We start from the raw sequence: 28,000 nt of genomic DNA on the forward strand, positions 1-28,000 counted from the left end.
GCAAACATTCCTTTTTAAATAAACTCAACAATGGCCATTTAATGCATATCATATAAAAATTACAATGACTTGTATAAAAATCCATGCATTTAAATAAAAACGATAAAGAATCTGCATGGTCTTTGTTGACAAAGTAGCACAGCAGAAAATCTTATACATTCGTCATAAATATATTTAAGATCACATTAAATTAACATGTCAGCTGTACATTCATAAACAGGTAATGTTGCACGACCCCCTTCGTCAAATAAATTATAGAGAAAATATGATCTACATAAATGTAGTCAATGAGGGCAATGAACAGCCTGAATCAAAGAAAAAAACAATGGCAACACATTCGACTCGACAACTGAAAGTACTTCCTTTAATGAAAGGAAAACAAAAAGGCACAAAAATTCCTTCTGTTACAGTAAAAAAAAATGCCCACTTTATAGACCTTTGTATTGGATGCATGTGGAATTCTAGAAGTATAAACGTGTGAATGCTTCAGTCTTTCGCTTGATGGAAGGCACGACTTTTACTGCGTAAAAACTCAATATTCTCAGTTCGCTGCGCTGCATGCAGAAGCACTAACTACGGTTTGAATCATTGGCAAGGGTGGAATGTTTTTACACTTTGTTTAATGTTTTTCTATTTTAAAAAAGATATATTTAAAATAAAAAATTTTTAAAACCAATTTAAAGGGTTACTCCACCCAAAAATGTTGTTATTATTCACTTACCCCCATGTCTAAGTGTTACTACTCCTCCAGGATGCATTTGGTTGATGCATTTGGGTGCATTTTAGTAAACTGAGAATAGGTATCTGATGCAACTTCCAGGTTTTTAAACAAATCCATATTTAATATGCAATGCATTTATAATCCTAAACCACTGGCTGCATCAGTGTTTATAACATCATAAGAGGTATTATTTCACATACGTGTACATGTTTACTCCCTTATGCTTTATTAGTATTGTTAGAATGATGTCATGTGTTGAACATAAACTCAAGTTGAATTTATTGGTTCAATGCCTGAATCATTCGCATATCGAAGGCAATTTCTGCAGCAGAATTAAAAAATAAATAAATAAACATATATATGCAACTTTTTCTAACAATTCTAAATTCAGATTTCTTTTCCTGGGGGATGATAAAAAATATTATACTTTTTTTTTCTTCTTGAAACTATTCTGACTTTTTCTCCGAATTCTAAGTTTACATTGTGCAATTCTTTTTTTGTTTGTGTTTGTGTCATTGAATTAAATATAAAAAGCTAACTGCTGCTTTCTCTCACAATTTGTAGTGTAATTGCAATGTAATTGCAAGACAATATATCACATTTCTGACTAAAATCATAACATCTTGCAATTCTGACTTTTTTTTTCTCACAATTGCGAGAAAAGAAAACAGAATTGTGGGATGTAAGCTCAGAATTCTGAGAAAAATGCAGAATTTCAAGATATATACCAAAAAGTTAAAATTGCAAGATATAAATGCAGAATTGCGCGGAAAAATAATTCTCAGAATTCTAGATTTACATTTTGCTACTCCGATTTTTTTTTTGTCAGAATTAAATATAAAAGAAGTAACTGCGGCTTAATCTAAATTTAAATTTTTTTCTTGCAATTGCGAAATAACCTCACAAATCCGACTTATCTTTTCTTACTTTTGTATCAATTGAGATTTTTTTCTTACAATTGCGAGATATATGTGAGATTAATTAATTCAAAATGACAAAGAAAAAGTCTGAATTGTGACATAAAAAGTCACAATTACCTTTTTATTCTTATATCCTGTGGCAGAAACAAGCTTCCATGCAAAAGCATAAAAGCAGGTTCCTAAAACTCGAAATACAAAAACATTGAACTTGGATTTGTGCCAGAAGAGGTGAAAATACAAATTGAAATTTAAACGAATCTCAGGTTCATTTTCAAATTTAAACGGATGCCTTTGAGAAAACTTTGAGTGTTATCTGTGCTTCACTGTGCTAGCTCTTTGTAGTCTCCTGTGCATGTCTAGCCCTCCCATGGTCTAGTCGTGCCTAGAGTGTGTTTGCTCACAATCCATTATCATTTTCTCACATTGAAGACAGGCGCTAATTCCTCTTCCTTGTGTAAAGGAAGATAAAAGCTCCTTTATCTCTCCTCCAAGTCTTCCACCGTTACCTCTTGGTTTTGGTCACTTTCCCTCCTAAATCCAGTGCTGCCGGTCTCTGCCGCATCAGTTGTGCTGCTCACTCCGCTGTTTTTCACCAAGCTGGTGCCTCTTGTGGGCGAGGACAGTGGGTATGTGGAAGTGGAGGATGTGGGTACCTTCATGTTCTTGCCGGAGGTGATGAGTTCTCCGTATCCCTGCTGGTGGGCGAAAGCGTACGCCGAACGTCGAGAACTCGTCCTGCGGACTCTCCTGAGGTTCTGCTCTTGAGGACCCTGCCTCCTAGAGGCCTGCTGAAGTAAACGCACCTATGGGAGGGAAAACGCTTTTGACATTAATTACAATCAATAGTAAAAGGGCATATTATTAATTTTTAATTCCCACTGTACAGTTCAAGTGTTTATGTAGTAACCTTGTCAGTGTGTGTTGGATAGAGATCAGCCTTGATGAACCGGACAGCCACCATGGGCATTATACACACGACTGTGGTGAGGAGGATGACCAGCCACACAATCTTCTGATTCAGAGAGTTACGTGCAGTACCTACAGTCAAACACAATATGGTTAACTTCAATAATAACAGTAAAAACTCTGGGATGATTTATTGTTCCCAGATCAGTGGGGGTTTGATGCTTGAAATAAGGCCTGTGGTCAACACTAGCTCAAGATATTTCCATGTTTTTTTTTCTATAGGTATTTGTCAAGGGATCTAGGCTGATATAATCATCGCAGCTCTTTATATATAGTGTTCCTGTAGCTCAATTGGTAGAGCACTGCCTTATCAAGTGCAAGGTTGTGGGTTCGATTCCCCGGGAACACATGATAGGTAAAAACTGATAGACTGAATGCACTTGTAAGTCACTTTGGATAAAAGCGTCTGCTAAATGCATAAGTGTAATTTAATTTAAATTTAATATCTGACAGTTTTGGTTGTACAATGACATATTCATTGATAACAAATAGCCTGAGCATCTGGTTTTCACAATGGCATCTAAATGCGATGCTGCATCCACACCAGTAGGTGTCAGTCTTGTTTTTAGGAATTTAAATACAAATATAGCTGACTAAACAATAATAATAATTACAAAAAAAAATCAGTGCACCTATAAACCCATTTACATTCTTACCTATGAAAGGAAACTGGTTTGGGAATATGGTAAAAATGCCGTCGCTGTGCATTGCGAAAAGGATCGCAAAGTAAACGGCTAGACTTCCCCAGATAAAGAAGTGGTTAACTGCGGTCCAGTAGTTGGTGTCAAGCCCAATCTGAAACAAAATTCAATATTCCTAACACTAATTTAGGCTTCTTTTTTATTTAACGATATATTTATATATAAATATACACCATTAAAGCGATAGTTCACCCAAAAAGTTTAAAAAAATGATATTTTGCTTTGAAAAACTCATTGATTTTCTTCAGAAGGACTTTACTAACCATACCGAGCCATGTGGGGCACTTTTTATGATGGATGCGCTTTATTGAACTTCTTTAGGACTATTGAAAAATATCACCCATTCAATGCTATTATAAAGTTTGAAAGATCCAGGGCATTTTATCAATTCGTCTGAAAGAAGAAAGTCATATACATCTAGGAGTAAATCATGGGGTAATTTTTGGGTGAACTATCATTTTAATATTATTTGCATCATAATATTTTCATAAGAATTAAGTACATTTTCCTTTTTTTGCTGCATTTTTTTTTACATCATTTTTTTTTTCAATTAAATACAAAATCTTTATGATTATAGCACCTTATACACAATCTTTATACAGTTTTATTTCTTAAATTATATTTCTTTAATGATATATAAATATATAAAGAGAGAGAGATTGCAATGTCAAGTTAAACACTTTACATAACCCTTATGTCCTGTACTGTCCTTTGTTTCTAAAGTATTTGAATGGATTGAGGAAACAGGCACAGTTGTTAAATTGTCTCACCTGGACACTGACCACAATGACCAAAGAGGTTGCTATGGTTACCGCGAAAGCCTGTTGATCAGAGATGAGGGCGCCGTCATCCCGGACAGCGGTCAAGAAGGCTCCATATGGGACGAAGAAGAGGATAAATGAGGTACAGACCCCCTGCAGAGTACAGGTGAAGAACTTCCTCTTGTTAAAGAGCTGGTTCAGTTGCCCAGGTCTGTACAGGTTTGGAAAGCGTAAACTGTACTGCTCGTTCACATCCTGCAAAATCAACAGATTTTATGTTAAAAGTTGTGCTACACAATGCACCAAAAACTGACACCTAGACTAGGCTTACCTGATCAAACAGCCCCATAGCCAGAACAGGAAGTGAGGTGTAGACAATGTTGAAGAGTGTGATGAACCACTGGTCGTATACCGTCTATAAAGACAAAAACATATCATTCATGATCTTAAATTGAGATCACATGCATATTCCATCCAGTCTGAAGCAAGACAAGGTTTTACCTGGGCAGAGAATCCACAGAGGAATCCGTACCAGAAATGAACCAGTGTGAAGGCGAAGTTCTTGTAGAAGAAGTAGCAGAGGAAGTTGCACATGCGGTGGTAGGACCAGCGGCCGTGGACGAGCAGGAGGCGCTGCAGGTAGCGAAACTGAGCGAAGGAATAATCAGAGGCCAACACCGCCTGCATCCCCTCCTGTCCGCTGATGCCCACGCCAATGTGGGCCGCTGGGGAGAGCAGAGACAGTATACACACATCACACATCCTTACAGATCAAAAAGGCCAGCATATTTCTATAGCAACCACTCTATTAGATCAGCAGTGCATCTACATTGAATACTTCAGCCATACGGCATACACATCACAAGCACCAGATCTCACTGAGCATTAAGATGATAGATAGATAGATAGATAGATAGATAGATAGATAGATAGATAGATAGATAGATAGATATGATGACTGGATGGATAGACAGATCATCTGGCATTGATTAGCAGGCCATTAGTCGTGTCTTACTCTTGATCATACTGACGTCATTGGCTCCGTCTCCGATGGCGAGAGTGACGGCTCTCTTGTGTCTCTTTATGAGCTCGACCACCAGAGCTTTCTGCAGCGGAGTGACCCGACAGCAGATGACCGTCTTACACAGACATGCCAAGTCCACCAGGATCTGCTCCAGGTCTGTCTCCAGGGCATGAGCCTTCAGATAACAACACACACATACCTTACATTCAGTGCCATCTATACGCTCTCGGCATGCGCTGGCAGAAGTCTTTCAATTGAGTTCATTCGTTAGAGCTTTGGATTGATGTCATTGGCCTCATTTATCCAGGCAAAACCAATTCCAGCCACTTTCTACCTTAAAACCCCTATTTTTAAGGATAATGCTGAACTGAATGTTCTGTTGGAACAGAACGACCGTCGTTAGGAGCTCAGCGCCACATTATTAAGACTAATAAGTCATTAAGTCAAATTCTCCTCAGCCCTTACCAGACTGTGTCCGTTGATGATTAAAGCGTACTCTGCGATTATGGTCTCTTCAAAGACAGAGTCACTCGAGTACAGTTCTGTCTTTTCCATGTCAAGGCCACTGCTGAATTTGTCTTTGCAAGGTCCCATGATTCTCTCTTTAGCCATCCTGTGCACAAAACAAAAAAATATGTTATTTTCAAATCTCAAATAATGGCTCAATTCAAATTGGATTACACTAAAAGCTTTTGGGTGAATGTCTAAATACAAATATGTCTGGATTTATGCGTGAAATAGACAGTGAAATGTCACCTGAGCTCCTGTTGAACCTCAAGCATGGTGTGACCTGAGATTATAAACACCTCGTTCATGTCGTCTCGGAGCATGCTGCAGGAGTAGCCGATGTTCATTGCCGTCTCTGCAACCATAACAGGAACGATTCTTCATTATGTTGTGTGAGACAGTTAGAATGTGTCTCAATTAAGTTTGAGCCGTCTTCGATGAATCCTACATGTTCTCGTTAGCACTGGTTACCTAGCTTGTCCCCGGTGAGCACCCAGATCTTGATGTTGGCCAAGGTCAGACAGGCGATAGTCTCAGGAACTCCTTCCTGAAGTTTGTCCTCTATGGCTGTAGCACCAAGCAGCTTCAGGAAAATGAGAGACATGTTTGTTTCAAAAGCAAAAAAGTTAAATTTCCTGTAACCCAACAGGAAATCATCTTAAACTCTTAAAAGAAATTGATACAGGAGTGACACAGAGGAGACACATTTTTTAACAAAGTCGTTATTTTTGTTTTCTTTGCATACATATGTATTCTTGTCGCTTCATAACGTTCCGGTTGAACCACTGATGGCAGATGGACTATTCTGACGATGCTTTTCATAGTTTTCTGGACCTTAACACTGTTCTTTACTTGGCAGTCAATGGGACGGTCACAGCCCTCCTGGTTTTCATCCAAAATATCTTAAATTGTGTTCCAAAGACGAACGAAGCTTTTACGGGTTTGGAACGAAATGTGGGTAAGAGATTAATGACAACAATTTAAAAAAAATTTTTTTTGGGGGGGGGGTTAAGTTTAAGTTGCTAAGTTAGCAACTTTGTTGGTTGCAATACAGGTTAGCATCCATGCTTTTTGGAAATGCACCCCAGTTTATCTAGCATATTTTTGCTGTTTACATGCTACAACAGATTTAAACTTGATAAATGGTTGTCAACACCATCGCTGAAAAGGACAAATACAGACGTTTATTCATCTACAAGTAAGCCTGACTCTGAAAAGACTCAAAATAAACCTAAACAAAAATAATTCTAAAATTGACTAGTGCTATGTGTGGCTGGAAAACCTTCACACAATTGGTGAAAATGGGATTTACCTGCCTGACACAAATAGCGGGTTTATTTAAAAAAAAATAGTGGGCGGCAGAAATATATTTGTTTGGTTGTGACGGCTGTGAGTTAAAAAGTTTGGGAACCCCTGCCATAGAGGAACCATTTTTGGTTCCCCAATAAACCCTACTGTCATCAGTTTTTAAAAGAACCATTATTTTCTTAGTGTGAAGAACAGTTTAATGATCTTAAAAAAACTTTTGTAACTATAAAGAACCTAAAGGTACCATTGGTGTTAAAGGTTCTTCACGGAACCATCAGTGCGAAGTCACATTTACCATCATGCCCTGCTCTATTTCTTCATACAGAGCCCCGAGTTTTTCTTCTCTGTTCTCCAGTGCCGTGCTGGCAAACAGCAGTTTCTTCATCCATTCGTCAAACACATCTTCATCCAGGTCTTTGTACGCCAGCGCTAATGTTCTCAAACCCTCCCCGGCAAACTCCTGTCACAGAAACAATGGAAATTCATTTATCTCTCACCATGAAAATTGAAACCCAATCAGTGCTGTAAAAGTTTCTTCAGTTCTCACACTTCACAGTTCTTTGATCTAATCAGTGAAAGCATCTTTTTTCTGTTTGCAGTCGTTATCCATCAGCTTCTGAAAGCATGCTATTTATACCCTGCTAGCATAGCTTCTCCAGTGACGTCAGTCTGATTGCTCTTTGAGGAACCACAGAAAGCTGTAAATGAGACATGAATGATGGACATCGTCTTATAATAGTCTCATAATAAGTTACGGCCTATAAGCTACTTTTAGACCGACCAATCGAGCTGAAGACAATTTGCTTGTCTGATGTGTTATTCTTTCTTTAAATGTGGTTTGATTTCACTGATTATATTATTAGATAAAAATGATTTTCTGAGGAGAATCTCATGGTGTTCTTCATAGATTGTTGAAGTAGCTGTATAAGTGCAGGCAAGGATAATAATGAATCACACTGCTTGGAGCCAGAAAATGTGTTTGTATTGACTATTTTCCATCTGAAACATCCACAAGAACCTTAATGGAATTAATCTGAATAAAATAAAACCCATCTCTTCTAAGACCGAGCTTTTAGCAAGGGAGAAAATTAGACTTGTTTGCAGCGATTGTGCCATTCTGACACTGTAATTTGTGATGTGGAACGCTGTGTGTCACAGTTCTCAAGCGCTTCAATAACTGAGACAATGAGTGAAGGAACAAACCAACAGAATGAAAAGACTTGAAAAAAACAAGAACCTGCGGATTTGAAGCTTATGATCTGGTTTTGTTTAGAAGTATTATTTTTTTAGGTTTTCATTGAAACCTGAATTAGGCCAAAGTGGGCATATACCAAGGTTAACATCAAACACCAAAAAGTACATAGACTATCGTGAAATTACCATGGTATTATTATGGTAAAGGCCAAAAAACATGGGTTTGCTATGGTATTGCATTGAAATACCATGGTTTTACTATGGTAAGTATCCAACAACATGGATTTACCATGGTACTGCATTGAAATATAGTATTACCATGGTAAATTACATGGTATCATACATGCCCAAAAAACTTGGTATTACCATTGTAAATGCCCTACAACATGGTCTTACCATGGAATCACATCTAAACAACATGGTGAATGCCCAACAAAATGTTTTTTACCACGGTAATGCAATAAAATAACACGGCATTAGTATAGTACATGCCTTAAACATGGTATTGCCATGGCAAATTACTCTAAACACCATCTTACTATGGTATATCATCCAAATAACATTGTATTACCATTATAAAGTTCCTGACAGTAAAATTTTACCACACAACCACATGGTTTTACTACAGTATATGCCCAAATACAATTGTATTGCTACGGTTAATGCCTCGAAACATGGTCTTTCCATGTTATCGCATTCATAACAATGGTATTATTATGGTAAATGCCGAAACAACATAGTTTTACCATGCTAAAGCAACCAAATAACATAGTACTACCCCGGTACATATGGAAACAACAAAAGATTTCCAGAATAAATGCTAAATAACATGGTTTTACAATGTTATTGTGTCCTAATAACAGGATAGTACTACATTATAAAACCCAAAAACATGGTCTTTCCATGCTATCACATCCAAAAACTACAGAACATGTGGAAAAACATTGCTTTACTGCCGAAAAAGGAAGAATGGCTTAGCAATAGAGACTTACATTAAGGTGCTCTGAGGTAGTAAACATAAGCTCTTCATTAGACGGGTCCAGCCTGTCGAAGAGTATGGTGTCGGCTCCTTTTGAGTAAAGCTTTAACTGCCCCTTTGGGTTCCTCACTGCGGAAGAGACAGGAAATGAGAGCGCTACTTATAAATGTCTAAGTATTAGTGCTGTCAAACAATTAATCGCATCCAAAATCAAAGTTTTTGTATACATAATATATGAGTGCACACTATGTATATTTATTATGTATATATAAATACAAACACATGCATGTATATATTTAGGAAAAATATGTTATGTTTATATATTAAATATATTTTATATATTATAAAATATACTAATATAAATATATATACTGTACATGTAAATATTTTCAAAATATTTAATGCATGTGTGTGTATTTATATATACATAATAAATAAAAACACAGTACACGCACACATATTTTGTAAATTAAAACTTTTATTTTAGATGCGATTAATAACGGTTTATTGTTTCGGAGCACTAATAAATATACAATAAAACTGTTTAAACAGACCGGACAGCTATTGAATCCTCTCTGTGGAAGAATGAATTATGCATACAGACCCATAAAAAGAAATACATCAAGGATGATTCATAGCTTTTGTGAAATATTAAAGGTATGATAAAAATACTAGACTGTGACTGTGTTTAAAACGAACAGACATGCAAATCCTTAAAACATCCCATAATAAAACTAATAAGAGACGACCAGAACCTACCAATAACGCTCATTCTCTTCCGTACATTGTTGAAGTCTAAGATGGCCAGCAGCTGATAGGTGACCGCGTGACCCATCTCATATAAAGTGATGGTTTCTGGAGTTCTGGAGCGAAAAACGAAGCTGAAGTTGCGTGCAGCAGTAACCAGGGCTCCTTCATCCGGAGATTGTGCCTGATACACCAGCTCCCCTTGAACAATTCATTTCAGATGTATTTTGGTCAAATTATTTTGCTTCATTCACAACAAAAGTGCTACTGGGATAAGAAGGCCATATCCAGAGTAAAAAGTTTTAGTTTGAAAAAAAAAAAAATTTCCCTCCGTTTTGGCCTTCCATCCACACTGAAATGCCGTTTTAAGTCAACGGAAACGTAGCTTTTGGAAAACGCTCTCCAAAGCGGATAAATCTGAAAACGCCGTCTTCGCGTCTTTAGTGTGGACTGTGAAAACGGAAGCTTTTGAAAACGATGACGCAAATTTAGTCATGTGACGCATATTATACCAATAGATATCTGTGTTTATACTGGTATTGTGCACGTTAAGTGCTATGCACTTTCACATTAATGCTAGAGAGGTGTTACTTTGTACACTCTTCATATAACAGTCCTGCAAAGATTTACTTGTGATCGCTATTTGCGGCAAAACATGAGGGCAGTTACGTTATAGATCAAACATACAAGCGTGAGTGTGTGCGACCTGGACGCTTATGTGAATGGTGTGTTATATTCGTAAATAAAATAAAAAACTGCATGAAACTCGTGTATCATATGCAGTGAAGTTTTTTGAGGATTTACGTATGCGCAGAATCCAAATTAAACGTTTTCTGACGTTTCTGTGTGGACGAGGCACTTTTGGAAAGCGCTAGTGTGAACGGAGAGCGTTTTGAAACGAAAAAGCCGTTTTCAAATGTATCCGGATTAATGTAGAGGTAGCCTAAGATATTTAATGTGTTTGCGGTACAGTTTACCCTCATTTCTCTCTTCTGGCATGACGGTGTGGCAGAGCGCTAACAGACGGAAGAATTCCTGCACCAGAGGCTCTTCCAGCTTGATGGCTTCGACCAAGCTGCTGTCATGGAAACGGAATTTCCTGTCCATCAGTGGATTGAAGGAGAAATCTACACATGGTGTTTTCTGCAAGAGTCAGAGACAGGAGTGACAGCTAAATACTGCACCAGACAGGACAACGTCTGCTTTATGAATTATTTTTCATATCCTAAAATATAACAAACAATATTGTTTTTAGAATAATATTTGCATGCCTTTTAAATTGTGACAATAATAATGTAATATAATAAATTTACATATAATAATAAATAAAAAAAATGGTTTCATACCTCTGTAATATCCACTTTATGCCCAAACTCGTCATAAACATCACCTAGACAAACAAAAGCATAGCCATCAATAAATATAGCCACATAAGTGTGGCGGTATAACAGGAAGTGTTCAAGCGTACCGTAGGTCTTCCCATTGATGGAGCACTTGTTAAACACCATGATGTTTTGGGTGAGGGTGCCTGTTTTGTCTGAGAAGATGAACTCCACCTGGCCCAGCTCCTCGTTGAGGGTGGTGGTCCGTGCTTCGGCAGGAGTGGCCTTACGGCTGTAGTACATTCGTCTGTCCCAGTTTATAAAGTAACTATGGCCCAGCCGCAAAACCTCTACACTGTAACAAAATAAGTTTCATGTGACTGAGTTTTTGTGTTTTATGAAAACACTGAACTGCAAAGTAGAAAAAGTGTTGTTTTTGTTGTTGGGGTTTTTTTTGCATTAAAGGTGTTGTAATAAAACTGTTGTCTATCCCCTCTGAACACGTTCTCTTCTCTGTCATTTCTTTCTCCATATATTCTCAGGTCAACACATGAATAAATTGCAAGCTTACAATTAACACATTTTACCTTGCAGTTCAGGGCTTATAACCAATGGAAGCACATAAGAAGCCACATAAGAAAAAAAATCATGCTTTGCTAAATTATAATTATAAGAATATAGAGTGACAAAAAAGTTTATTATGAGAAAATAAATTATGAGACATAATTATGAGATAAAAATCTAAATTATCACATAATGAAGTCATAGCAAGATAAAAAGTTTAAATTATTACATAGAAATTCAAAAGTATGTGATAAAAGTCATAATTATGACAAAAGTCAATTATGAAGCTTAAAATGTAAAATGTAAAAAAATGTTAATTATGAGATATAAAGTCATAATTTTGACAAAAGTCGATTGTGAAGTTTGGAATTAGGGCTGGACTATTAATCTAAACTCAAAACTTCTAACCAACGTAATTCATAATTTTCCCATGTCAGTTATTTCATTTTTTAAATCCTGTTAATACTTTCTCCTTAAAAACATACTCCCATGTGTGTAGTCTGCACTAAACAGACGTGTATGGCCATAACGCTCGCGTCTTTTGCAGCGACTCTTATTAAAAGAATTTAAACTTTTACACACAGCGCCACTCATCACCGTCACATCTTCATTTCAAGAAATGTGTGCTTTGATTTCAGTTGTTCAAAATATTAAAAATATAATCATAAATAGTGTGTTTCTTCAATTATTTTAAAATCACAAAAATAAGAAATGCACTTTTTCATTAGAAAAAAATATTCCACCTTTAATAGTTGAATATATATATAAATTTCGCGGCTAAAGTTCAGCCCATGGAAGAGAGGGGAGGAGTGAGCAGAACTCATTAGTATTTAAAGAGACATGCACCGAAATGGCAAGGTAAGAGGGTGTTGTTTTACACTACATTTCATGAAGATCCTAAAGAATCGTACTGACTTGTGGAAAATGGGTATCTGATGACCCCTTTAAGAAAATTATATTGGGTTGCTGCTTGATGTTCAGTGTAAATTCTGACTCCTGAATCAAAGTAGTTTGTCAACACACTGTGTAATCAGTCCTACCTGACATATAGAGAGATGGGTACGACAGTGTTAAGGATGATAACGTAGGACCAGAAGGTCAGGAAGCCAGAGAAGACTGCATTGATGGTAAGTTCCTTCCACTGAAGATACTCCCAAAAGTTGCTGCCTACTTTCTGCTCCCAAATAGTGTTTCCAATCGCCAATATGATCCCCATACAGATGAGAAATCCAAAGATCTGGAATATACAAGAAACACTGCATCATATTTCATCTTCTTAAAACCTTTTACAACAACAAAATGAACTGCCCTTTTGAAAGTCTGCGAGTATGAGTAAGTGAGATGCCACATGTCGATCAATCCCAGCATGCCGCTCACACACTCACCCACAGAACTAAGGTGTTCATCAGTTTATCAATGCTGGTCCGTTTCAACTTAGTCCTCCCACAGTTTTGCATCAGCTTGGTTTGAAGTCCTGACGGAGAAGCAGAAAACCCAGAAGGCTCACAGAACATAGCTCATCTCAGGACAGATAATGGTGTGCGTTAGGCATAGTTCATGGCGTTAATTACAGATGAGCCATTCAACAAGTCTCTGAGGAGCGTCTACACAACACAGCTAATCAATCGTCTGTGAAAATGCCATTCTGCTAAGACAATTAACGGAGTACTGAAGAGACGTACCTGCGAAGATAACCAAGCCGAAACACCACTCGGTGTTACGGAGAACGCAGCCTCTCAGGAGCATTTTCTCATTGTCCAGTGGGTACTTGTTATCTTTCCAGTATAGAGTCCCTGTGAACTTGTCCAGTTTGTTGTTGGGCGGCTCACAGATGACTTCCCCTGGGAGACAGATAACAGGAAGATGAGTCTGACGTTCATTCAGAAGCGAATAGTGTTTTTGGTTTATAAATAGCTTCGGCTTTTCATTGTTAAATGTGCTAACCCTGACATTTTCGCTAATTGGTTCGCGATCCGAAAAGACTGATGACGCATACAAATGCAAATAACCTCACTAAAGATTATCCGTATGGGAAAGTTCATCATTTCAACAAGAAGAGTAGTAGCAACTAATCTATTTAAAATGTTAGAAAAATACATTATAAAAATATATCAAATCATTAAAAAAAAACAGCAGTGTAACTATATTTTTAAGCAGTGCTGTGGGGGATCGCTAAGTTGTTGCTAGGGTGTTCCAGTGTTGTGATTGGCAACTAAAACTAGAACTTTACTAATAATTTTTGTTAATTGAAGCGAATAAATGAAGAGATAAACTATAAATATATAAATATTATACAAAAAAACTTGACATGCAGTTGTTAAGGTGTTGCAGGTAGTTTTATTGTTAACTTAAACTACGTTTATTACAAATATTTTTTGTTAATTGAAATATATCAGGAATAAAATAAAATATAAATATTGCATGAAAAACATAAAAAATAGAAATATAAAAATTACAAATGTTGCATTGGCAACTAATTGAAATTAAATAAGTTTAGGTTGAAGTGCTAAAATTACTAAAACCTAAATAAAAATGAAAATTACTTGTTAAAATTACAAATGACCTGCTCCTTGCGTCAGACCAAGGCTGCATCTCATTTCTAGTCTTACTTGATCTTAGTGCTGCGTTCGACACCATAGATCATGACATACTCATAGATCGATTACAAAACTATACAGGTATTCAAGGGCAGGCTCTAAGATGGTTTAGATCCTACCTGTCCGATCGCTACCATTTTGTTTACTTAAATGGGGAGTCATCTCATTTATCATCAGTAAAATATGGAGTGCCACAAGGATCTGTCCTAGGTCCCCTTCTATTTTCAATATACATGTTGCCCCTTGGTAATATTATTAGAAAATACGGAATTAGCTTCCACTGTTATGCTGATGATACTCAGCTATATATATCAACGAGACTAGATGAAACTTCCCAATTATCTAAGCTAACAGATTGTGTTAAAAATGTAAAAGATTGGATGACAAAGAATTTTCTCCAATTAAATTCGGATAAGACGGAGATATTAATTATTGGACCAAAAAACACTACACAGAATCTTGTAGATTACAATCTGCAACTAGACGGATGTACTGTAACTTCCTCTACAGTCAGAAATCTGGGTGTTATATTAGACAGCAATTTGTCTTTTGAAAATCATATTTCCAATGTTACAAAAATTGCATTCTTCCATCTTAGAAACATTGCCAAGCTACGAAACATGTTATCTGTTTCTGATGCAGAAAAGCTAGTTCATGCATTCATGACCTCTAGACTGGACTATTGTAATGCACTTCTAGGGGGTTGTCCTGCTTCTTCAATAAACAAGCTACAGGTCGTCCAAAATGCAGCAGCGAGAGTCCTTACGAGGTCAAGAAAATATGATCATATTACCCCAATTTTACAGTCTCTGCACTGGCTACCTATTAAGTTCCGCATCAGTTACAAATTATCATTACTTACCTATAAGGCCCTAAATGGTTTAGCTCCAGCGTACCTAACTAGCCTTCTACCACGTTACAACCCATCACGCACCCTAAGGTCACAAAACGCTGGACTTTTGGTAGTTCCTAGGATAGCAAAGTCCACTAAAGGAGGTAGAGCCTTCTCACATTTGGCTCCCAAACTCTGGAATAGCCTTCCTGATAATGTTCGGGGTTCAGACACACTCTCTTTGTTTAAATCTAGATTAAAAACACATCTCTTTCGCCAAGCATTCGAATAATGTATCTTTTTAATTGTGAGTGTAGTTGCATCTGATCAAAGGTGCATTTTTATTCATTAGCTTTGGTTAAACTAATTTTACTTTGTTGGATCAGCAGCTATGCTAATGATGTCTGTATTTTGTTTCTATGTTTTGCCACGGGATTCACATCCCGTGGTAACTAGGATTTACACAAGCTCCAGTCTGGATCCAGAACACCTGAGAAGAGATGATGCTGACCCTCAGAGGACCTCAGATGATGCTAACCCTGAATGAACAAACAGAACTAACAATTATTCCTAAATGTGTGACTTAATCATATAATAACTTAATTAATAATATTGATAGTTCATCGTCTAGCTGACTACGTCTTGTATTATTATTATTTTTTAGTTTTTCTAAAATCCTGTCAAATGTGCACAAACTACTAGCTACTACTAAATATTGTAGAAACATAATTTTCTGTAAAGTTGCTTTGTAACGATTTGTTTTGTAAAAAGCGCTATACAAATAAACTTGAATTGAATTGAATTGAATTAAAATTAATAAAAAGCATTAAAAAACGAAAACAATAACACTACATTTTTACATTTTCTGAGGGATTGTGACGGTTGCTAAGGTGTTGCTAGGCTGTTTCAGGTAGTGTTGTTATCAACTAAAACTAAAATGTTTTCAGCAATTAAATAAAGCTGAAATCAAATATAAATTAAATGTAAAAATATTAACATTAGGCAAAAAATAAAAATATTACCTTGGCAAATAACTGAAAAAAAAATCATAGATATAAGTTAAAGCTTAATAAAATATTTGTACAAAAAACAGTTAACTAATAAAAAATGACAAATGAATACAGCAATTTGTTTTATTAATTTCTTTTAAAAAAAACATTATATGGATAGTATTGAAATAACACTGACTCCAAGTGATTACTTGTAAAAAAAAGTCGACCAAAAGCCTCTAAATACTGTTCTTTAGATATTTGACAGGAATTTTTGCAGTCCGTTTTATTGTTGCCCATGCTAAAATTGCAAATCCACTCACTAAAGTAATAACACATCAATAATAAACAAGATAATTTGAACTATCATTCACGTCTAGCATAAGCAATGTAAGATAAGTGTGTTCAAATCCCTAACCCCTAATTGAAGCACAAGCAATAGTGCTTCTACATAGCAACTGACATAAACATTATGTTTCCAATTCCAAGCATTCAGCAGCTACTGTATGCTCTACATTAACTTTAATGGAATTCAAGTGAAAACACTACAAATCTCATTACAAACGCTCCTTGACAGCTCTGAAAGATATGCTCAAGCATACCAGAGGCCCCACAGGACAAAGCCACACAGATCAATCTGACGGATACAATAAGTGTTTATGTTCACTCAAGCTGACTCAAGTTCATTCCTGTTGATGGTGCACTAATCGTGTGTTTGAAGAAAATCTTTACCGTTAAAGTCTGCAAGCTTCGCAACATCATCCCCGAGGTCTGAGGTCACAGTCAAGGCTTGGCGCACCTTCAGGTTGGTCTCTCTATTGGAAAGAGTCAATAGCATGAAAGACGCTCATGTTCACGTCAGGATATAGAGTCACAAAATCACATTTACTGGACGTTGAACAGTCCAAAGGGAAGCGAGGCCGGCGATTTCAGCGCCGCAACACATTTCACAGAAGACGTCTCACCCATCAAGCTCTGCAGTCTCGATGTAGCACAGTCCATAGGGCTCACTGCTAGAGAGGAGGAGAAGGTCAGCCTGGAGACAGCAGAGAGAGGAGACGCTCAAAGTCCTGCAAAACTCATAAATCATGTGCTGGATGAATCTACTCCAGATGGATAGTCCACAGATAATGCTAGTCACACTGGGATCATCAAGATCCATGCAATGGATTAGTTTTGTCTATGCTTTTAGTATCAATTTGATGGCATGGTTGATATATTTAGGGACCAAGGGTTGTATGCCTTGTTTTATTCTGCTCCTGCTTAACACTTACAGCAACAAACTGATTGTTCTCAAGTTTGATGATATCACCCACTCGTACGTTCATCCATTTCTCATTCTCCAGTCTGAAACAGATTGAGTTTGTTCGATCACAAATCAGTTTTTATTTCCTAAACATCTCTTAAAGCATTTAAAGTTCAATAATTGTGTCTCAGCAGCGAGAGACACAGCAGAAAATGCTGATACGTGGCATAAATGCACTTACTTTCCTTTGATGAGTACCTGAGACTGCCGGGTGTTGACTTGTTGATCACTTTTATGGCGGAACTGAAATTCAGATCAGATCAATCACAGCAAACATCAGCTCAGCTTATTGCAAGCAGCCCACATTTCTTTGTAAACTCAGTGCTCAGAGTCGTAAAGAGTAGATGCTCACATAGTCATCAGTAGCATCTTTGACAGCTGTGATAGCCAACACCATCACCAAAGGCACAATGGTGGTGAACCATGAAAGAGAGGAGATTTCTGGGATTAACTGGAACACACAACAGTGTTAGTGTTGTACAACATTAAAGCCATAGTTCATCATTCTCTCATCATTTGTGTTTGTCCTTACAATATTTTTGGCAAAAAAAGTCATTTTTCACAATATCTTTTCTTGTGTTCCACAGAAGAAAGAAAGTTTTTTACATTTTCAGTTCCAGACATCACAGATCGTGACTTTTTTAATTAGGAACCATGAAATTCAGGATCAAATTTATAAATGAGGCTCCAGATGTATCTTCAGTGAGTACACTGCTCTTGTAACTTCACAAGTGACCTTAAAAGGCTGGCAAACCTGCAGTATCAGCAGTACCAGGAAGTAGGCGTTTGCAAAACGTTGAAACTGTTCGAACAAGTTAATGGGCAGGAAGGTGAAAACATTGTACTTTGCTGTCTTGATGTGATTGTCCTGGGGAAAAAAATACAGATTACATTTTTTTTTTTTAGAACAACAGAAAGAAGTTGTCCAAAGTTAGGGTAAGATTTTATGTTTTTGTTGAAAATCTCTTATATTTGATCAAAAATGACAATAGAAACAGCAAAAATGTGAGATTTAAAATTCAAAACAAGTGTTTTCTATCTGAATATATGTTAAAATGTAATTTATTCCTGTGTGATGCAAAGCTGAATTTTCAGCATCATTACTCCAACGTCACATGATCCTTCAGAAATCACTCTAATATGCTGATTTGAAACTCAAGAAACATTTATTATTATTATAAATATTGAAAATAGTTATATTTTTGTGGAAAATTTGATGAATAGAAAGTTCAAAAGAACCGCATTTATTTGAAATACAAATATTTTATCCATACATAAATACATTCTGGTCATATTTCACAAACATGCCCAATGAGTTTGTTCTTAAAATGAAATTTTGTCACATTATGAAATCATTCTGATTTGTTCTAATAGTAAAACATCAGCGGTGCATCACTTCTTTTTTCAAAATGGCAGTGATATCCATAACACATTTTTACAATAAAAGACATTGACAGACTCACAGCATAACTGAACCTCTCATTGTAGTCGCGATCGTTGGCTCGAACATGTCGTTCTTCTTCTACAGTGGAAGAGAAGTTCAGTTTAGTCGACTATTAGTAAGATCAGAGACACCTTCAAGTACATTTCCATTAAAAATCCACAACAGTTGTGAACTTTCATGACAACATGCACCCAAAACCAAAATCCTTATCGTTGATCTCAATTCCGGTATCTGTTTGTCCACTAAACCGAGTGGTTTCTAAGGAACAGGTTCGATATTTTCCAAAGCCACTAACAACGCCGTCCCAAGATCATCAGTGAATATCACTCAGCAACCGAGGGAAGTAAAGATAGAAAGAGTGTAAGCGAAAAGCTATCAAACGTCTCCTGGAAGACATTTCCATAGATGTAATCCAGCTCTTCCAGTATGCATCCCCCGTTTATCATCTCGCCCTCCCAATCCCACAAGTCCTTGCAGCTCTACCTTGTCCAGGTGATTTTGAGGGTGGGTTCCAACCTCCTCTCCACGGTACTAACACCCATAGCCATCGCAGCGCCATTGCCTGTTTCCAATGTCATTCTTCGAGCGGCACAAACAAACGTTCAGGTATTAGATTCAACTCGAACTTCACAGAGTCATTAACAAGACAGTCAAAGCATGAAGTGCACAGTCTGAGGTGTTTGTTTTCTATTGGGCAGCAGGGTTTGTGATATGTAGCAGTCGTTGCCTGCACTTGTCTGTGATTGCGAGACATTGTCCCGCCTGAGGAATTTCATCGCCTGTAGGGCTTATGCTTATTAGCACAAAGCTACTCCTAATCATTTAGCAGCTCTTAACTCAGGAGTCAGTGAAGCGTCGTCTGGCATTACAAACACAGGTCTTGTTTTTGGAAAAGCCCAGAGAAATGTTTTAATGTTCTGAAGTTGCTCTTTCATTTTTGGGTAGTTAAAAGGTTTTACAAGTAATGGTATAAAAAGCACAGTTGTGAAGAAACATTAAAATGAGATAACGACACTGACATATCAGTCTTTAAGAAAAATCTCTTGTATTCTGGATCCAACATGGAGTCAATGTTATGAACTATATAAATATTAGGGCTGGGTAAAAAAAATCAATATCTAGATATTAATCAATTCTCTTTTTTATGTAACGATATCGATTCTTAAATCCCAAGAATCAGTGTAGCCTGTTTTGAGTTAATGGACAGAACACTAAAGGGGACTTCCTAACCAATAAATCGCAATTAGAATTGTGCTTTGGTGCTTTTAATATGAAACAAAGTCTCAGGTTTCAATTTATGTACATTGTATTGCAGTATTCAAACAATAAATGCCATTTAATGTGGAGTGGCATATCACTGTAGCGCCTCAGTTCAACAGATGCGGCAAAGAGTAATTGGCATTCACAGTTTACATTGAATGATGTTTATACCATTGTTTGATGCAACTGTGTGCCATATTTTTATATAAGAATAAACAAGCTGAAAACAGCCTCAAATGTCTACTATACATCGGATTGGTTTCTTCTTTAAATATTAAAAAAAGTAAAAATATGAATGGTGTTATAATGTTATACTAAAACTAAAATTAAAATAATTAAAATTAAAACCCTTAAGATAACGCAACTTAAGCATGCAGAATAATACAAGTGGACTTTGAACGATTAATTGCTGCTTTGAATGATAACGTAATTGTGGCATCCATAATTGCAATTGCGATTACAAATTTGATTAATTGTGCAGCCTAAGCACGTAGCACACGTGAACTGGTCATCTCTTCCACATTAATACAAGTTTCAGCACAAAATAATCATGATTTAACAAAGGCTAGTTAAAAGAAAGAGTACAACTTTACAATCCGTATCCTATCGCATGTAATCACTCATTCAGTCTTTCAGCCACGCAAAGACATCAGTATAACAGCTTGTAAACAATGTCACGTGACTTTTAACTCCGAAAGCATATTTGGTGGCCATAAACTTATTAGTCAGCCAGACAAATTTACTGTAGAGAGAGATATTTTGATAAACATATGCATAACATATTTATTACAATTTGTACTGTTCCTATGTTTAATTTATGTTTGAATAAATCCTTTTTTATGTATTACAAAAGATTTCCATTCCAAATAAATTATGTTCTTTTGAACTTTCTATTCATCAAAGAATCCTGGAAAAATGTACAATGATATGAGCAAAAAAATATTAGACAGCACAACCGTTTTAAACATTGGGCCCTATCATACACCCGGCGCAATGAGACGCAAGGTGCAGCGCAAGTGTGTTTGCTAGTTTCAGTCCGGCGCCATTCGCATTTTCCCATCCCAACCACCTGTACACACACACCACATACACAACAACTATAAATAACTAAACTGCTTCTTCCTCCTCTGGACTTGTTTGAGACAAGTCTTACTCCCTACTTTTGCATAGACCTTAATGAGGTTAGATTAACAAGACCTTAACAAGGTCCTACACCATGTAATTTCCACAACTCACAACTTTCAAAACGGCTTTATTGAGTTTACTCAAAGTTTTTTTTCAGAAAGACGTTGTTAAACAGCAGTACAATCCACTGAACGTGTTGTACTTCAGTCCCTCACAGCATTGTTCTCACTCACGTCAAAAATTAAACATGGCGCTAGCCTAACTAAGGTCTCTTACCCCATGTTTCATCATCTCTCTCAAATGGAAATAGGTTAAAAGATGCCCTGCCCACTGGATGCCATTCAAATATATAAGCCATTGCATATCAAAACCTCTACAAGTTGAAACATTTTTACTGTTAATGTCACACCACAATGCAGAGAAATTTTGAGGGACCTCTCATGTGATTCAATAAATGAACTCTCTGAACTCCAGGACCTATTGGACAACATGGGCGATGTTCTTTGTGTTACTGTAACATCCCGGTGATGTGAAACATTAATCATTACAACATAATCCATCTGAATCGATCCAAATATGGGAATCTGGGCTTGGATCCAGTTTATATTTTCGCTGGGTCACATTATAGGACAGACCGAACAAGCTGGCTGGAGTTGTGTTGCACCGCAGTCACAGCACTCACTCCAGACTTTCCTCAAGAACTGCTAAACGTCACTCTCACAGCCAAAAGACCTGAAGAGGAACCAGAACTACACAAGACTTACCAAATGAGTGAGACTCTAGATGAAACCCCACACTGTTTGTGCTTCTGACAGTAAGAATGGTCAAACTAACAATAAGGTGAGAGAAACCCTATTAGACTGAACGAGGGACCTGAGCCTCATGTACAGAACTAAATATACAAGAATCTTAGGGTAGACTATTGAGCAACCACCCAAAACACCCTAACAGTAAACAAAAACTAGAGATAACTATTGCAAGAGAATGGGGAAAATATTGGGAAAAATCTTGCTTATACTCAGAATCTGATTACAGGTTTTAACAGGAAAGCCACACAATCTTTACCATAACTTCAAGAAAAACACTTATCTTCCTTTCTCAAAAAGCTACTAACCAGTCTACCTTTACCAGAGTAGCCTGGTGAATCATTTATGCATTCGTTTTTATTGGTTCGTTGACTGCTATGGCTTTCTTTCCTCATTTAGCTCAGGTGCTACAACCGTCATCAACCATCATTAATAATTGAGCAGTTTCCACACCCAGATGCACCAGATACATTTACACTCTGTTCCCCCAGCATACAAATTGTGCATAAGGTATAAAGACACATACAACTTCCCTGAACTACAAAAACTACTAATAGCTACTTCCATGGTTCAGATAAAAAAACAAAACCATGATCTTACCCAGTTCTATGTATTAAGCTATTTGGTTCAGTGGAGAATTTCTTGACATCAGCATATTGTGTTCTGGGTTTATAAAGCAGAAATCCTTTGATTCAAAAGTATTAAAAGATGCTTCCTCCTTATTGATGCAGTTAAACATGTCAATCTTATACTGCACACAGCACGCATTATGTAAAATGAATCTATTTCTCTCCAGAATTATGACTGATGAAATGTCTTCGATGTTTTTGTTCAAACTAGATTTGCGAGTATCAGTTAACCCCCTCACACAAGTGCTCATCGACCATTTGATCTCTTATTGTTGCATCTCCATTAGTTTGTTATCCAGCTAATTTGCTTTTTTCAGCTGTAATACAACAGCCAGTTTTACCAACTAACTAGCGCAAACAATTTCAAGGTGCACAAGTAGAATAAGCATATAGGAGAAGAAATTCTGTATCTGAATGTGCATGTACACTAGAGTTGTGTAGAGATGTACACACTGTACGCTTACTCTAGCATACGCATAAAAACCAAAGTATCCTTTGTTTTTAGGTAACGTCACTCCTAGCTAATGCTAGGATGCAGACTATACAAGAGAAAGGTACGTTTTTCATTCTAGCATTTTAGTGGACAAATATTTAGATCTTGTAAATTAAATGTGCACATCTATTAAATGTTTGGTTTTTTTTTCAAATTAGCGCAAAAGGTACATTAGCATAACATGAGCTAAAGTCAGATAATTTTTTGGTTCTAATTAATTTTTAGCTGTTCAATTTGGCTTCCCTCTTTTGAATTTGCACAAGGGCTCCTTGACAAACATTTCAGCAATTATTGAAATTACAGTACAAGTGTGTTACAGTACAGCGAGCGTCCACAAAGTGTTTAAATGACCTGGGTGACTAATACACAGAGGCGTGGGTTTTCTTCCTCTTTGTGTACTTGACCACTTAAACACTCACAAAAAAGAAAAAGTCCACAGTCGGGCAACAAACTTACAACACAGCCAACTTCTCACTTTCACCATTAGAGTATTACAACAACAGCTAGGCTCAACACAAAGCTCAACACACAGGAACAATACCTGCAGGTCTCACGCTCATGTCCCCTCAGTTATGAGCACTAGCAGGTAAGTGATCTCCATCCGGTCAGCCAGATCATGTTTGAAAAAGATCTAAAATACTGAACTGCCTCTGCCGCCCAAGGGCAAGAAACCATCTGTGGTTTATACAAGGTCAAAGAGGAAAAAATGTACGTCACTGGTGGATCCGTTACCTTTTTCTACCCATATAATCACACACACAAATACGTAGCGCACTTCACGTAAGCGTCCCTATAGCAGCAAAGCGTCTGTGTTATCTCTGTGGACCAGCAGATGAGGGAATAAAGGAACAATGCGTGATGTCACAAGAAGAGGATACAAATGGTCCCTTCTTTTTAAAACACTAATGAACTATTTCTGAGGATGGACACCAGTTTGATTTGTTTATGTGCGAGTGAAACCGAGAGCAGAAGCAACAATCGCACAAGGAGGGTGTCATCAAGGTTTCTAGGCAACAAGACCTGAGGAGAGCAGAAGACCTCGGCTCAAACACATGGCGTCGTAACAATAAACATTAAATGCAGAACTCAGAGCTGGTCTTTTGTTCAGCAGGATCTGGTCTGGTCAACTGAAAACACTCTAATTGTCTGGTTTGTGGTGTCTGCTCTTGATCATGTGGCTGGCTGTCGATTTAGGTTTCGGTTAAAGAGAAGGAACTGCCCAAGAGAAAGCATCGTATTTCACCCCGAATGAAAGGCCAAAAAAAAAAGAACAATTTATATATTGCAAATTTATAATATTTAATTTCTAATACATAAAATAGATATAATTGCATTTTATTTATATGTTTAATATTTTTTATTATTTTGATTTTTTTTTTTGCATTTTGACTATATTTTTAATGGCAGTATTTTTGGGGGAGTTCCCATTATTCTCAAAGGTAATTTAGATTCTCATCACTGTAATAATGTAATTTATTTTAATAAAATAAAATAAAAATGTATTTACCGGTAATCTGCATAAATTACATTGTTTTTTTTTCTTTACAGTTATGAACATGAGATTTTTTCTGCATCAGTAATTTACTTGTCTTGAAAATAATGCCACACAAATCACTAAACAATATGTGTGTGTGTGTGTGTGTGTGCACTTCGGATGGGTTAAATGCAGAGCATGAATTCTGAGTATGGCTCACCATACTTGGCTGAATGTCACGTCACTTTCAATCACTAAATATAAAATGTAAACTATATTTAAAAAGTATACATTGCAGATATATAAAAAAAAAAAAAAAATATATATATATATATATATATATATATATATATATATATATATATATATATATATAATTGCATTTTTTTTTTGCATTGTGACTACATCTTTATTACAATAAAACATATTTTTATTTATTATATATATTTTGTTTTTCGGAATTCCAAATATTCTCAATAATGATTTTCGTTACTGTGATAATAATGTAATTTTTTTTTATAAAATAAAAACAAATTGAAATGTATTTAATCAGCATAAAAAATACTTTTTGAGTGTTTTTAATTAACATGAGATTTGCTGCAACATGGCATTTTTTTCGCATTTATTTCTCAATTACATTTTAAATGTTTATTCCTTGTTAATATTTATTAGGTTTTAGACATTTGCTTTGTTTTTGTTCAGCAGCTGTACTAACCAATGTGAACGTCCTTCTTCCAAATTGCCATAACATCAGGCCATCTCCGACAGGTCCTACGGGTTTCTCTGAAAAACATGCCAATGAAACACGTTTGAGTCAAACAGCACGTTTCCACTGAACACCATGTAATCTTCCTCATAGTGACGACTAGAATTCATAAAGGCTTGTTAACTTGCGTTGGGAAGCATATCATCTGATCAGCTACAGTGTAATTGTCTTTTAGAGGTAGCACAGAGTTCTGGCTGTTTTTAATGTCTGACGCACAGCGTGTCTCTTCCCCCACACGTCCTAATGAGACCCCAGCGGAGCTGCAGCCAGGAAACCCGTCAGGTCTCTGGGAACACACTCGCTCCGCGGGGAACACTGCGGTACACACAGGTGATCCCGCTGCAGAGTCCTGCCATATGCTGGATTCGCATGACAAAACCATGGCCAATACAGAAAGGGCTTCTATAGCTGGGACATTATACTGAATGTAGCTGTGAACGGGATGTAAGCTTCTCTGTTTTATTGTGTGGGAAGGTTTGTTGAAAATGTGACCCCAGAAGCGCACACTTTGGATTTCTTCCTTTTTAAAAACACCTGATACTGTACATATCATCAGCTCATTAATATAGTCTGCAGAACTATAATAAGGATATACTATAATTTTCCAAAATGCGCAGTGTTTGGACCAATGGTTTAATAGAAATCAACACTGAAAGTCTAGTAGCATCTGACATACTGACCCAACATGACTGCAGAGCAAAATAAATGTGACTGTTGACTCTCATATATTGACAGTCAATAAACCTGCAAGGGAATAACAGTATAGAATAGAATTTGAGAAAATACTATGGAATTAAATCCATATTATATAACACATGCCAAAGAAAAAAACTATATATATATATATATATATATATATATATATATATATATATATATATATATATATATATATACTATATATATATGTATATTATAATTAATCATTATTTATTATTTTAATGTAATTAAACTAAAATATAAATATATATTTTACCTACATTTATTGTGTTATATAAGTATACTAACTATATTTATTGATGTAATTATTATTATTATTATTGTAGTTGTTATCACATAGTTATGCACAACCAACAATTTACACTAGATCCATTATTTAAATTAAATATATTAACCTATAATTTTAACCTAAATGTATTGCTATATAAATATATTAATAATAATTAGCATTATTATTGCTGTTATTGTATTATTATTTGTTATATATTTATGGATTACCAACGTGTTACAACTTATTTGAAATCACCATTTTAACCACATTTACTGTTATATATATTTTTTATTTTAAATGTATTTTAATATAACTCAATTATATTTACATTTTATATGTATTGGCAATAATTCCTCATGTAATTGTAGTGATAATATTTATAACATTAATTACAATAGACCTTGAGAATACGCTATCTATACCATCTATACCAAGATCTAATCTGTATCTTACAGCCCAATAATGGAAAGCCTGTAGTCAATTACATACAGTGGAGATGTAAAGGAGATGTATTATAAGATCCATGGTTATAATTAATGGAGATCTTGTATAAAAGATTAGCAACAGAATGCAAAAACAAGGCACTAACGTTACTCTGCCACAGAATGACGAGTAGCGCGCCAGACAGTCGTTTATGTGTTATTATAACATCAGTGAAGCTCATTCACCAGCGATACATCACAAGCCACTATAAACAACACACAGCGCTCACCGAGAACATGCTCCATCCATTCATCTACGGCTCTGCTACGGAGACAGGGTGGAGAGACGCGTCCATGAGAAATTAACGACAGAAAACACCGTACCGTTGACTAAAAATCTCCCTCCTGTGTTCACTCGCGCTCGAGCCCTGCCGCTGCGCGCGCGCGCACGCACACACGCGCACAAACGACCGTTACAGATCAAAACAAAAAGCCGTTAAATATATATATATACATAATAATAATAATAATAATAATAATAATAATAATAATAATAATAATGATAATAATAATAATAATAATAATAATAATTAAATTCACCAAAAAAGGTTAATTTGTTGTCTGTATATTTTACCCTATAAAAGGTTTATATTATATTATATGATATTATATGCTATTATATTATATTATATTATATTATATTATATTATATTATATTATATTATATTATATTATATTATATTATATTATATTATATTATTGGTTAAAAGCGTCTGCTAAATGACTAAATGTAAATATAATATTATTCAATAATTAACAGGCCTATAAATATATTTTATATGATATTTTAATATCACCTTTAATACACTAGTTCAGGTTTACTGTCGTTATATTTAAGTAAAAAATCCTGACGTTAAATAATAAAAAATAAGTCACTATAAAAAATAATATACATCTGAAAATTAATATCTTACAGATTAGTATACACATTTGTACTTTGTTGCTTCTAACGAGAGAGGTATTCAGTTTTTGCGAGTGGGTGAAGAAGGCATCGGTATTTCAGCGATGACTCATCAAAACCCCTCTGATTGGCCGTGGCGTTCATAAACTCAACAGCATCGTGTGTGATTGGTTATAATGTGCAGCGCTGTA

At 36.0% G+C, this 28,000-nt stretch overlaps 2 protein-coding genes across 3 annotated transcripts in view; one reads left to right on the forward strand and one right to left on the reverse strand.

The window, feature by feature from the left end:
- LOC113043514 (phospholipid-transporting ATPase ID-like) overlaps positions 1 to 28,000 on the forward strand; it is a 260,088-nt gene that overhangs the window by 32,769 nt on the left and 199,319 nt on the right. The gene's annotated exons all lie outside the window — the stretch shown is intronic.
- LOC113043515 (probable phospholipid-transporting ATPase IM) lies at positions 12 to 27,273 on the reverse strand. 2 transcript variants are annotated; one of them, XM_026202958.1, is made up of 29 exons: positions 27,139 to 27,273; positions 25,385 to 25,452; positions 19,366 to 19,461; positions 18,902 to 18,960; positions 18,193 to 18,306; positions 17,791 to 17,889; positions 17,620 to 17,681; positions 17,407 to 17,479; positions 17,098 to 17,168; positions 16,865 to 16,947; positions 13,397 to 13,555; positions 13,100 to 13,188; positions 12,755 to 12,951; positions 11,297 to 11,505; positions 11,175 to 11,218; positions 10,806 to 10,971; positions 9,841 to 10,029; positions 9,095 to 9,210; positions 7,204 to 7,368; positions 6,072 to 6,183; positions 5,850 to 5,955; positions 5,559 to 5,706; positions 5,085 to 5,268; positions 4,571 to 4,794; positions 4,401 to 4,484; positions 4,079 to 4,324; positions 3,264 to 3,402; positions 2,549 to 2,679; positions 12 to 2,444 (listed from the first exon to the last, which is right to left on the reverse strand). In XM_026202958.1, exons 3-29 carry the CDS (start codon positions 19,439 to 19,441, stop codon positions 2,118 to 2,120), a joined length of 3,672 nt encoding a protein of 1,223 aa, XP_026058743.1. In that variant the 5' UTR covers positions 19,442 to 19,461; positions 25,385 to 25,452; positions 27,139 to 27,273; the 3' UTR covers positions 12 to 2,117. The 2 variants fall into 2 exon arrangements, with proteins under 2 accessions (XP_026058743.1, XP_026058742.1); XM_026202957.1 differs by lacking the exon at positions 19,366 to 19,461.

This window comes from Carassius auratus, chromosome 25 (assembly GCF_003368295.1).
Source record: "Carassius auratus strain Wakin chromosome 25, ASM336829v1, whole genome shotgun sequence".
NCBI lineage: Eukaryota > Metazoa > Chordata > Actinopteri > Cypriniformes > Cyprinidae > Carassius > Carassius auratus.

Coding starts and splice junctions, on each gene's coding strand:
- LOC113043515 (XM_026202957.1), bottom strand. CDS start 27,158: ATGGATGGAGCATGTTCTCG. Junction 13,189..13,396: donor CGGCTTGGTTATCTTCGCAG/GTACGTCTCTTC, acceptor CTTCTCCGTCAG/GACTTCAAACCAAGCTGATG. Junction 9,211..9,840: donor GAAGAGAATGAGCGTTATTG/GTAGGTTCTGGT, acceptor TCTCTTCCGCAG/TGAGGAACCCAAAGGGGCAG.